The sequence below is a fragment of the Abrus precatorius genome, unplaced genomic scaffold, assembly GCF_003935025.1.
Source record: "Abrus precatorius isolate BTA unplaced genomic scaffold, Abrus_2018 Scaffold7, whole genome shotgun sequence".
Classification (NCBI taxonomy): Eukaryota; Viridiplantae; Streptophyta; class Magnoliopsida; order Fabales; family Fabaceae; genus Abrus; species Abrus precatorius.
In genome coordinates this window covers 36,556,964-36,570,686 of record NW_020874417.1, presented here as the reverse complement: position 1 = coordinate 36,570,686, position 13,723 = coordinate 36,556,964, and the positions used below count along the sequence as shown (strand labels likewise).

Sequence of the window (13,723 nt, the reverse complement as noted above, 5' to 3'; positions counted from 1 at the left end):
AACACAATTTGATGCACATCAAAAGAAACAATAATGATATTTTTCTTATAAATTTATATTTTCCGTATTCTGTGCAACAGGGAAAAATGCTAGTTTTTTTACATGCGATCCACATAGCATAATTAACATGCAATTCACAGGCTACGAGGTGATGATATACATGAATCACAAGGCTCGTAGTGAGCATCTGAACACAACTCGTACAGAAATTTCTCATAAATAAATGTAGCTAGCAAAAGCTAACTTAATTACAGCAAGTAATCCATTCTTCCTCGGACTCTTTCTACTCCTATCTTATCTTTACTACTGTAGTTTCCTCATTTTCGAATATATTGTTGGCAATGCCCTAAAAACAGTGCATAAATCAACTTATTCTTGTACTATTCCTCCTTCCCCACCACTTTTTCTTCACTTTCTCAATTGATCCATCCTCACTTCCAAGTTTATGCAAAATGACCTTAGTTTCACGTAGTCTTGCACCATAATCCTTTTTCCAAGCTTCAAACATTTGTTTTAACCTTCTAAGCTCTCGATCTGGGTTCAAACTTGCTTCAACTTGACCAGATTTTACCTCAACCAAGAACTTAGCATCATCACCAAATACTTGACTCCTCTGTTCGAATTCTTCAGCCAACCGGCTTATTACACTCAAACCAGCACTCATTGATCTCGTTCCATTGCTTTCTTGACGCCTATGATTACTTCCTACATCCCAGCTATAATCCCTCTCATCACTTGCATTCACAGAAGCATCTGAATTTCTTTCAGAATCATCCATTGCAAGGCTCTTCTTTGCAATGGAGAGGCTAGATTGAAGGGATCTCATTTGTTTCTGCCACACTTCTTCCATGGATTTCATCTTTAATTCATATTCTGACCATCTGCTCTCATACTGTTGAAGACGTTGTTGAAGGATGTCATTTTCCTCTTCTTTCTCTCTCAGGGAAGCTTCAGCCTTGAGTACCCGGCGCTGTAATTCAGCCAGGAAAGACGACTTCACCAGAACCTCGTCTGACTCATTAGTCTGTTTTAGAGGCCCATGATTATAAGTATCACTAAGATGAAGATTTTACAAGCAATCCATAACAACCCTTTTGAAATATAGTTTCTCAAATTAGAAGAAAATACCTTCACGCCACTGGATTTTGATAATCCTATATCTCCTGAGCTTCTTCTGACTAACCAACCACGAATAACTGCAAAAGACAGTAAAAACAAATTGATAAAATTTATTAAATAGCATTGAAAAAGCAGCAATCTACATTACCACAAAATATAGTACTTTGAAATGTATATAGAAAAACATTTGGTCCAACAACTATGCTAACTCATGTCCATTATTGAGTTGCACAGTGAAAGGATAATTTTCATTACATCTGCTCAAAAGAGGACTGATAATTTTATAACATTTTTTGGTGTCGTCAGTCCTTTATGAGACTATTTTGAACATCTGAACAAAGAATTTAGTAACATGTATCTTTGCATTTAGAGAACATATAATTCTTACATGTTTGTATGACAACTGCAGCGTCATTTATAGCCTTCATTCTGTTCCTTGCAAATACTGATTTAATCCGCTTCTGTATAATAACAGCAGCCCTATGTCTCTGAAGCAAAGCAGCATATCCCTTTCTGCTATTCTCTCCCCTGATAACTGCATGAAATGGGTAGAAAAAGTATTCAGTCTTCTGTACTTCTCAGGGAATAAGAAAGGCCCAAGGCCGAATGAATTAGGTGATGATAAAGAAATACATGATTGGAGAGTAGTAATTCCTCTCCAAAGCTTCTTGCGATAACAACGTGCTCGGTAACCCCTGAAGCAACTTTGCACACGTAAAATTCCATGGAGGGTACGATTTCTAGTATCTTCAAGCACTCCAACCTGCAATCACAGTCATCGCAGCATATTAAAAGACGCAATGCAAGAGAAGAGTAACTAAAGTTTGGCTTTGGGAATTAAACTATTTCAACAGTTTAAAGGCATAATGCAAAAGCATATTGAACTCCACAAAGACCAGCATAAATAGATGGACCAGTTTAACATTCAGAAGAGGAAGCAAAATGATACCAACTAACATCAATCTTAGATTACACTTTCAAATCCTAACTCCAAACAAAATGCAAAAGTGGAAGCAAAGTGGTTATTGTTAAGTAAAATCTAAACCCAGGATTATAATCCTAACTGCAAACAACATCAATCTATCATTTTTCTTCAATACACTTTCTCCAATATAACATTTATGTGAGATGTTGAATACAGTTCCTCACATGGAGATACTGCTGAATCCACTAATTCACTTTCAAATTGATGCTAACAAACAAGTTAAAACCATGATAAGTGTTGATGCCATAAAATCAATACAATTACATTCCTCACCCCCACCACAATTTTGAAAGAAATGAGAATAATTTACATAAAAAATCTTAAAGACAGTTATTTACCTGCCCTGCTCGGAAGAATAATTTTGTGTAGCCAACTTGATACATCTCGGGCAAAATGTTAAACTGATGAAGAATAGCAACTGAAACACTAAGTGGATCTTGAGATGCAACATTTCCAAGGAGAAGAAAACCATATCTGATTCACCACTCCCAAGCCAATAAAAGAAAAGTTAGAAACGTGAAGAAAGCACCTGACTGGGGGACGGGGGCTAATTTGAAAGGATATTAATAGTTTCTTTCTCTGTTATACCTTCTGGCAAACTTTTGGTGGGACATTCTAGTTGGAAAGCCTGATCTTGATATTCGAACCACTTCCAGGACCCCACAACATCTCAACTGCTGCAGTACAAGGCCTTGCTCATATAATCCAGGTGATTGGAGGTTATTGGGCTTAATGCAGCGAATAAAATGCGGCGTAGTACTTTCTAAACGTTGCATCAGTTGGAACAATTGTCCCTGGATGCCAACAGAAACAACTTCTAAAGTCAATCGAAGCAAAAAAAATCTTAACCAATTAAAAAAAACTTCTGAACAATATAAGTGTTTGGTAGGAGAGAGGTGGGGGAAGGAGAGAATTGATAAGGTATTAAAAATGAATGGTTTGATGCATCAGTTTCACTAAATTCACCTCCACTAATTCCATTTTCAATTCTACAAACCACAATAGTATCATCAGTATTTGTATCCCATCTTACTTTTACCAATTCACAAGAATTGTTTTAAAGCATATGAAATGAATTCATTATTTGTAAAGAACTAGTATATTCACATTTCACACCCATGTCACATAAAGCTAGAAAAACCAAAACAATAGTTTTTCCAAGTGTTAGAACATTCCATGAACCATGATAAGTTTTTAAGAAAATCATAGTTAAGGCTATGTACCTTGAATTTTGTGGCAACACTTAGCTTTTGGGAATCTGCCCCACCTGACTTATGCAAAGGACCAACTACAGGCTTCTCAGACTGAGTCAGCATATTGGATGCAAATATCTTAGGAAGAGGACATTTGCTTGAGGATAGAAGTTGGATGGAATCCAAGTGCAATAGGTCCCTGTTCTTTTCTAGGAATCCAGATGTATCATAGGTGACCTGGGGAAGAACGCGTGAAACTATCAAACAGTCAGGTAAGATGAGCAAACTTAAAATGATACAGAGCAACCTTTTGCTTTTAAGAAAAATGATAGTATTTGGGAGTTCAAAAATAATAACAATGGTCTTTCTATCCATAAAACTTGCATTACATTATACAACCCACAAGAGAATGTCACATCAAATCCCGTTAATGCAAATCTTAGACACATTCATCTTAAGGCAATTTACAAGCACTTTGCATAAACAGATAGAATAAATGGAATGTTATACAAATTTGACCAGATTAATACCTCCCCTGCATAATGATGCACAGTGAAGGCTTTTTCTCGTTCTCCTTTGAAGCATGAATTAGAATTCAAATGCTGCTTAAGCTTGTTGGCAAATGTTAAATCCGTGCCATTAGGGAAAGTTGACTCTTCATCTAACAGGGATAATAGTCCCAATGGTTTCTGCATATATATCAAAAGTAAAGTCTGACAATAGAATTTTCAATTTCAAATCAGACATGACATTTTCCCACAGCAAATAATTGGAATATATATTATTCACACACAAAAAATTCGTCCATTTACCATAAGATCATACCTTACGTCAGGAAAAAAGGAAAAATTATTGCCGACAAAACTTCATCAATAAACCATAGCAATTCAGATGATATTCATAAATGGATTCAGACCCACATTGTAAAAATTTAAATAAAAGGAATTCTGAATTAACAAAGTTCATTCTTAGTCCTTACCTAGAAAAAAAAGGCAAAGCTTCTACAGAACATTGCCACAAAATCACATCCCAAAATATTTAGTTGAACAGCAAAAAGAAACAATTAAGTAGAAGGAAGTGCAACGTTATATGGTTAGTTCAAAATGCATACAAAATAAAAAGTGCGGTAGCTTCCTTATAAACATATGCTTCATATAATGCACAATAATATGTCAATCCCAAATTCCTAATATTCATTCTGTGTGCTTTCCAATATCAATGAACCCAAAAAGTGTTCCTTTGGAATTTCCAAAGTTGTTTTTTTTAATACACATAGCATACTGTATATAAGAACTGTATATGGCCAATTGACAAAGCAAATTAGCTAACCTTTCCCCATTTCTTTTGCATCCATATTCAAATAATAAACACACTAACGATTACATAGAATGGGTCAAAGGGTACCTTTTCAAAAAGATTAAGGCAATCTTGGTTATCTTCAAATTCAACTTTAGCCCAATCAATGCCATCTTGCACATATTCCTGAAACAAAATTGTCAACAAGCATTAAGAAGATATGCTTTTATGCTCATTGACTTATATGAGAACTTGTTTAAACATTAGCTCCCAAAACTACAGCAAAATACTAATAACTCCTGGAAAAGAATTAAGATCAACAATTTGAGGAAGTTAATACTAGTAAGCATGGTGTCAATGTATGAAGTGTGAAATCAATTTAGAATTTGGAAAATCACAATTTTTAATCAATTATAGACGATCTCTTTAAGAGTAATACAAAATTTTCCAAACTATAAAGCTTCAAAGCAGTCTTTGAATACAAAATCCAAAATGCATCAGCATGGGGTGCCAATCTTGGGTTACCTGCCATCTGGGTTGAGTGTATGATGAGTTAAGCACATGAGAAGAACCTAATTCGAAAGACTAATCTATTAGGTGGGAGAACTCAATGGCCTAGGTATCTGATTGAGCATCTGGTAGCAATTTCTGCTTACATTGGTGGTTTCACTTGCCTATCAACATTAATTATAGCATACCTTAATCCCACCTATAGGTAACCTTTTTTGTAACTCAACCCTAAACAAGAGCACCACCAATTGTTATAACTTAAGCATATGAGAAGAGCATAACCCAAAAGATTAGTCTATTGGTGGGAGTGCCCCATGACAAAAGTACCATATTAAGGATCTTATTCTACCCAATGTGGGGACTCATAACACTGGAAGATTGAAGTGGAAAATAATTTCAGTCCTCCAAGAGTACTCTTTACAATGAAATTATCACTGAATTTATGGTCGTTTTTTCCCCAGTTTAAAATTTAGAGAGAGAGAACTATCAAATGAAGAATGATTGTTGTCAAACAAGGAATATTAGAGTAAAAAAATTGTTCGTTGAAGTGGGTGTGGATTTGGCTAAAGGCCAATTTATAGACTTCTTCATGCATCACCCCAAATAAAAAACAGTAAAACAAAACCTTCACTGGTCATTGCAAGGAGAAATATGCACAGCATCAATTTAACAAATTTAAGATTTACTTTAGAGCTGATCTCAACTCCTATTAGCATACTTTATTTATTCTTCTTTGTTTTAAAAATAACAATTCAATTAATCAAAAGTCCTAATGGTCAAGAGTAAGACCAGTATGAGAGTCCATGACGTTTAAGAATTAATAGATTAAAATCCTTTATAAGGCAAAGCACAACAAAACTTGAGGAACAGGAGGAAAAAGTTGCCAATAACAAAAATCAGTGAATAATCATGAAAAGTTAAGATCAGCAAATAATAATTAACGGAACTTGCAAATATCAACATCACCATCCATTGTGGTTCTAGTTTAAGCAGTCGGTTTATATGTGGCTCATACCTCCTGTTCTAACTTGAATAAATGACGATTGAAATGTTGCTGTAATCTCTCATTTGCATAATTTATGCAGAACTGCTCAAAACTATTCCTCTGCATATATAAAATGCACAACATTCAACAGAGTTTATTATAAAATTTAAACAGGATATATATACACACACACAAGGAGATCTGTGGATTAATATAACATACATTGAATGACTCAAAGCCATATATATCTAGAATGCTGATCGATCTGCCAGTTCGTCTTTTGCCAACAGCAAGTGATATGTTTATTTGTTCAACCAACCAATCAAACAGACATGCATATATTGACTTCGCCAAAGCATCTCTTGCATCAATAGCCTACATGATACAAAAAGCAACAATCATTCATATTAAAAGACTAATGGATTTCTAAGAAGGAAAATCCTATGAGGCAATGCTCATCACCAATTAACTTTTCTTTCTCTTCCTAGTACCTTCTAATATCAAATTAATTGAAATGATATATACTGATTGAGAAATCCAATATACATTTATATAAAAAAGAACTTCCCCCCAGAGAAGTTGCACTTTTTCCAATCATAGTTACAGAAAAAGATAAATGTCAACACAGTAGTCATTTTACCTGAGATAGTGTCAACTTCTGGACAATATTATCATTACCAACTTTCATTTTGCGAGTTGACAAAGTCAACTTCAGGTCTTCAATTTCACAGTCAATCAACTTGGCAACAGTGAACAGCCCTTCAAGAAGACATGGAACAAAATTCATTTTTAAATGAGATATTAATTAATATGAAACTTATCATATGAAAATGAACACAACTTGAAGCTACTACATGATTGTTAAATCATACAAGTGCAGTAAAATCAATCAGTAACCATATCAAAGAAAAAAATAAAGATAAAACCATTGAAAACTGCAACTGTATTTCACAACTCAACTTATTAGCACAATTCTGGTGGATATGGTAATTTTTAAGATTAGTTGATAATAACCATGCACTTATGACTTGGTTAATAAGATTGAAATTTGATATGATCCTGTCTAAACATTATTGGAGATTCTAGAAAATTCTTACCCTCATCCTCTACAGCTTGAACATGATTTTCATTATCAACCACGTTAAATGATATGTTTCCTAACCATAATACTGCAGCAAGCATTGCAAATACATTCTCCTGATCTCCTTTGCTAATGTGGACAACATCCAAAGCTTCCTGGAAAATGGCAATACCATGAAAAAGTCCATCTATGTCAAGCAATTATTTCAAACCCAATCAAAATGAAAATTAAAAAAAAAAAAAAAAAACCATGTAATATAATCTTATAGGATGCAGATCAATAAGGGAAAAATAGTGAATACCATGACTATGCGAAATTCTTCTGCATCATCAACACCAGTAATTGAATAACAATTGCTCTGCCTCAAGTACTTATAGTCTTCGGCACTTTGCAGATTTAGCTTCTCTGATTTATAAAGTCAGACATCAAACCAAAATGAAACAGCAAAAGCAAATAAACATGAGTACATAACCTACAATGTTACTAAGCAAAACATTCTAGAATAAGAAGCTTATATCATTAATAAAATCAAACCTTATACATGTGAGATTATTTCTACTCAATATTCCCATTTAGTTCTTGGCTAATTGAGAAAAGGGGAACTAAATGTTCATTTGGCTTAGATTGTAAAAGAATGAAAAGTAATACAAAAACAAGTAATGCTAAATAGTTTATTTTTTTATTTACAAAGTGAAATAGCTTTTTCATCTTATGAGGTTCCCCCAAACTCTTCAGTGTGAGACTAATCCTAACTCAAAATATTGAGCCCCACTGCAGAGGCACTTCAACTATTGAACTCAAGCTTGCTTATCAAGAAAGCCACCCCTTATGGTTAAGTGAGATAGCTTTTGAAGTGTAAATAGTAATTATGAGGACATTTTAAAGAAATTACAGGCCACAGGTTATCACTTGTTACAATTGATTTTGTGATGTTGATTGTAGGGATATTTTTAGCAAATTGCTTGGATCCACACCAAGAATTAACTCTACTTTCGAGGAAACAATAAAATCTTACTTCTAGAATCAATTCTACTGCCCTATAAGTATAAAAGAATTTATTTTGAAAAAGAAAACTACCTAAATGAAAAGTTCCTTTTCAAACTAGCCTTTTCTTTAACTTTAATCTTTCAAATTTGCAAAAGTTCCAATTTATTAAATTTGTCATATTACTTCAACTTTTAGGAAGAATAGCCTCTATTTACAATAGAGAAACTCGATTTTCTTCAAGGCCATCCTCAAATAAAAAGTCAAACAATAAACCACCTATGTAACAAATATTTTAGCAGATATAAAAAATAAAATAAAAAATTGTTTACCCCTAAGAGATGATGGTGCCCCGGCACAAAGCTGATAAAATATATGATATGACCTTTCCCCTTCATTGCATTGGACAACTCTAGACTGTTCACATACCAAACAAAACAAGCTTCAATAGACATAAAATGAACACATTGGAATGTGTAACTCGCTCAAAAGAATGAATACCTTTTCCAGCAAAACTGTTTACGGTATGGTCATGCCAGGAGCATCATATTGATTCAACACATAGATGCAAACATTAATATAATTAGTTGGAAACTTATCGTGGTAGTGAAGACATGATTTTAATCACAATATTATTGTAAACTTACATGTTTGAATATTAGCACCAGATATTTTTCCAGTTTCACTGAAGTGAATCTCAATGAGCTTTCCCTATAACATTCAGTTAAATTATGAGAAATTGCCACATCAAAAGTGTATAAGATCAAAACCCTAATGAATCAACCAAAAGAATCAGCATGATATGTGGGAAATCTTACAAAACGACTTGAGTTGTCATTTCTGAATGTTTTTCCATTACCAAATGCTTCTAGAATCGGATTAGTCTTTAATATCTCATACTCGATTCCACTTCCACCAGCAAGGGCAGCCAAGTACTGCATTGCTATTTTTGCTGTCTCGGTCTTCCCTGCTCCACTCTCACCACTGAATATGTAGATGATAAGAATTATTATAGGTCCCAATTCAAATACAATAAAAGGGCACATACAGTTAAGGGAAACCAAGTTGAGCTTGATATTAATGATGAAAACAGAAAACTACAGGCAGCATAAAGAAGCTTTTAAATCCACCAATGTTAACTCAAAGAATATATAGTGACATCCCTATAATATATTTGTCTTCACCCATTAAAGCGAAGTTCATTATGAATGTTAAACATCACAAGGAAAGATAGACAAGGAGTTACTGAAAAGAATCTCAAGCAGGGACCACAAGGGAGACTAAATGCTATATAAAATTTCTTCAAAATTAGTGTTTAAAGTCAAAACCAAATCCATGCATCTAGGCACTTGAAAATTTAACAGAAAACGAACAAAAGAGAATTATGTCTATCTGACATGAATATCAAATCTATGAACATAATAGATCTATGTAGTTCTCACACAATGAAAATGATTACTAAGATCGCCAGAACAAACTGTAGACATAAACAAGCACAATAAACATGACATATTTCAGTTCAAAATCTTGAGTAAAACTTAACTGGACCCCACATGGGAGCCTTGCACACTGGAACAACCTTTAAACTTGAGAGAGTAAAACTTAAGACCAGTATTTAAGCACTACTTGCACAAGATGCAACTGAAATAAAAACATAGATTTAAGCATTTTATAAAAGAGAAAATGAAGAAACACCAAATATTGATAACCAGTTGCTGACATAAAAAAGGAGATTTCATAAAAAATACTGACCTTATAATTATAGATTGATTCACTTCATCTGTACAAACCAAGAGACAGTAAGAAATTATAGCTCAACAAATAGAAGTAACAATAGCATCTACAACTTTATCCAGATATGTAAATATAAGAAAAGAAAAAAGTTACCCCGTATCATTTCTCGGATGGCTGTGTCTGTAATTGCATATACATGAGGGCTTTCAATTGCTTTACACTTGTAGGCTTCAATATAGTTATTACCATACAGAGGAACTTTTTTAAAGGGATTTACAGCAACCAAAACAGGACCAGCTTTCGTCTGAATCGAACACAGTTATGCACGTAAAGATTTGGTGAAGGAAAGAAAACTGATGAAAAATAGTTAAGAGGTATAAAGACTTACATAGATCATATTTTGATTGTATCTATATTGCAGGTTGTATAAAACTGAAGGTTCATTTAAATAACTAAGTTGCATGAGGTCATCCACACCATCAAGAATATCAGGATTTGCTGATACCAAACTTTCATCTTTCACCTTTAAAACCTATGATTAAGGAGGGAAAGATTACTTACTTTTAATCATACCTAAAAAGAACCAACCATTCTTGAGAACTATTCCCACTTATCTTACCTTCCCATCAGGCAGTGAAATGACAGATTCAGTTCCAGAAGTTGTTATTATCTTTACCAGCTCCCAATCCCCATTTGGAAGTTGAAGCCAAGACTGAAGCTTCTGAAATAGTGAACTTCAGAAGTAAGAGAAAGAAACAAAAGTTTTAAACTATCTATTAGTGGTGAGAACTCAAAAAACTGAAAACAAAGGACTGGATTTGTTAGGGAGTTAGGATAATTAGTTAGGATTTATAATTATAACAGTTAGTTAGCAAGGAAGTTAGTGAGTTAAATATATAGGAGAATGTAAGGGGAAAGAAAGAATTCAGTCTTGTATCATTTTGAAAATTGAGCTTTATTAGGAGTTGGAATAATTAGTTAGAACAGAACAAAGGAGAGAATTCCCCCTCCCCCCAAGGTTTCCCCCTTCACAAAGGATTTTTTCGGTCATGAAGATTCAACTTACAAATTAAAATATAGATAACATTCTGTAACTTTTCTATACCTTGTTTAACTAAAGATGTAACCCTTCTAAAGTGAGGAGATGTGTTGTAAAGTAAGAAAGTGGGGACTTATCTACTGTTAATTTATTCTTTTTTTAAGGACCATTAATTTAAATTAAAGTATTTTGTAAACATAACCAACTTTAAATCAAATATTAATAGACCCTCGCTTTCTTATTTTACACATCTTCTCATCTTAGAGGAGGATTCCTTGAACTAATTACTGCTGTTAATGCTAATAGTAACAAATAAAATAATACACATTAGTTTCTCATCAACTCCTTCTATTCCTCAACATCCTACAAAGCACCAATCCAGTTAAACATTTAGAAGTAAAAACCATAAATAAGCACGAGGATATGGGCACTGCAAAATTGTCAACTAGTCTGAAAATATTTGTCTTACCTGAGTGACTTGTTGATGCAAAACAAAAGGGTGTCAAATCATTATGTTGTTTTGGTTTATTGTGATTGCCATAGGAAGTATTTTTACAGAAAGTAATTACTATATAGCTATTGAAGGAAATTGTGAGGTACTTGAGGGTGTATGAATCCTACTGGTCAAGGTAAATTCTAGTTTGTCCACTAAAACAATTCCTAACCCCTCCCCCTTCTTTCAATCCGTTTAACTGCATTATCTAATATGCACCTTCAATGTTTCAGCTGATTCTGATCCTATTCCAATAAACATGAATTGTAGGCACAATAAACATAGACAATAGTTCAGTGTTGAAACATCCAAATAGAAAGAAAATGCATCAATTTTTTTAACATTGTCCCCAAAAAATTTGTTTGTTTATCTAACTAAATATATACATCACAGGTATAACAGCAGCAGAGTAAAACTGAAACTGAAGCTCTACCTTCTTTGAAGCATAAGGATTTGTATCGTTCCACCTGCTTTCCCTAGAGGACGTCAAAATTGATGGGAGGGGCAATGAAACAGATACTGAGTCTTCATCAGCATTAGACGGCCTGTCTTTCAGTGATCTACCTTTTCCACTATACGGTGAGTCCTCATCCAAAAGATCCATGCCACCAGCCCGGCCGTGTACCTCCTTAGAAACCTCCCCTACCAGCGCACCATTTTCAGGACCATTTGATCCAATCAGATTGTTGCCTTTCAATTTAACATCTCCCTGTTTTTCCACAACAACAGGGTTCGGATTACCAGCAAACTTGAACTCAGGAGGCAACGAATTGATGGAATGGAAGGCAGGCAGGACACTGGATGTCTGAGACATCTTCCCTTAAAGACTCCTGCCATAACCAAAAGAGGTTACCATCAGCTACTGCAATTTGCAAAGGAAAAAGGTGATATTTTACAAAAGCAAAAAGTTTACTTTTTTTCAAACAAATGGGCCTTTCAAACTTTAAAACAAGGCCCCAATGAATGACTTAATCAGGATAGCATAATGGAGGGGACCCAAACTCAAGATACAGACTCTACTCTCTAGTCTAGTGCTCCAGCCTTTAAAGTAGTCATTGACACACTGAACCTCACTCCAACCTGTAAAATACAAAATCATGAAACCTAACACAACCATGCCCCCACATTGCCTAATCTCATGGACCCAATTTTAACGATAACTCCCTTCTATGTTCAAAATGAAATGCTGCAACAGTCACGCACAGAGTCATAAACAGATCTTTCCTTCTTCTTAAAGATCGGTTTCCGAAAAAACTAAAAAATTATAAACATCAAAAATTTGAATTCGTTCATCCCTCCACCAAAACAAGAGAACAAAGAAATTAAAAAAATATATATCAATAAAGTTTAAATGCTCACTTAGAAACCAATAATCAAGACAATATTTCAAACAACAATTCATCATCTTCAAGATTTCCTCGTTCATTGTGCCAAAAAGCAGAAACAGTGTCAAAGAAAGCTAAGAACAGAAACACGTGAAAAACCACAAAATTAGTCTGGTTTTCGCGAAGCAGATCCACTAACCTCAGAAAAAACAGAAGATGAGTTGAGAAGAAGAATGATTAAGATGAAGATCTTGCAGAATGGAGTTCGAGTAGCAATAATCGTTGAGCATTGAACGAGCAAACTCAAAACTCAGAACTCAGAACACAAAGAGCAAAACAATGTCAATGTGTTCGCGGAAGAGTCTCAGCCTCACAAAGACCACGTTTGGTTCCTCTCAAGTCTCAACGTATGGAGAAGAAGAATTTGAAAGAAACAGCTTTTTTGCTTTGCTTTTTCACTTCTTGTTTAACATTATAATAATCACACATATTTTAAATAAAATAAAATAAAAAAGGGAGGGAATTTTTTAACTTTTTTTTCTAATTTCGGACCATTTCAAATACAAAAATGTGTAAACTGATAAAGTAAACATTTATTTATTCTATCATTTTAAGTTTATTTTATTTATATTTCTTACATTTTATTTTACTTTGTTTTTGCAATATATATATATATATATAATTTAAATTTCAAAATGTATTTGCATTGCGCGTTTTTCTTTGGCAACCGAATTTGAAGAGAAAATTTCAGCGGCTAACTTGGGCGACGTTTTGTTGGAGGCAAGTGTTGTGAATTGACGAAACTACCCTTGGCATTGTGAGTTATTAATTATTGGGAAGGTTGTTAGTTTTCTTCACTTACTGCCCCCATAACTCGTTAGATGACAATTCACAATTACTATCTTTTTTCCAATTCATGAATATCAATCACTTGGTAGATTTTTTATTTTATGTTAATTTTAAGCATTACTTGTTTGTT

The 13,723-nt window shown here is 33.9% G+C and overlaps 1 protein-coding gene across 5 annotated transcripts; it reads right to left on the bottom strand.

Moving 5' to 3' along the window:
* Positions 1-23: 23 nt before the first annotated feature.
* Positions 24-13,137, bottom strand: LOC113870720 (myosin-1). 5 transcript variants are annotated; one of them, XM_027507147.1, is made up of 25 exons: positions 12,944-13,137; positions 12,435-12,824; positions 11,853-12,249; positions 10,507-10,608; positions 10,276-10,419; positions 10,041-10,191; positions 9,906-9,933; positions 8,972-9,137; positions 8,801-8,864; positions 8,655-8,668; positions 8,486-8,570; positions 7,471-7,574; positions 7,186-7,324; positions 6,729-6,847; positions 6,311-6,463; positions 6,119-6,208; positions 4,702-4,779; positions 3,828-3,986; positions 3,328-3,534; positions 2,693-2,898; positions 2,443-2,578; positions 1,753-1,882; positions 1,508-1,654; positions 1,129-1,196; positions 28-1,024 (listed from the first exon to the last, which is right to left on the bottom strand). In XM_027507147.1, exons 3-25 carry the CDS (start codon positions 12,231-12,233, stop codon positions 365-367), a joined length of 3,531 nt encoding a protein of 1,176 aa, XP_027362948.1. In that variant the 5' UTR covers positions 12,234-12,249; positions 12,435-12,824; positions 12,944-13,137; the 3' UTR covers positions 28-364. The 5 variants fall into 5 exon arrangements, with proteins under 5 accessions (XP_027362944.1, XP_027362948.1, XP_027362947.1 ...); XM_027507146.1 differs by having other exon boundaries at positions 12,779-12,824; XM_027507143.1 differs by lacking the exon at positions 12,435-12,824 and having other exon boundaries at positions 24-1,024.
* Positions 13,138-13,723: the final 586 nt, after the last annotated feature.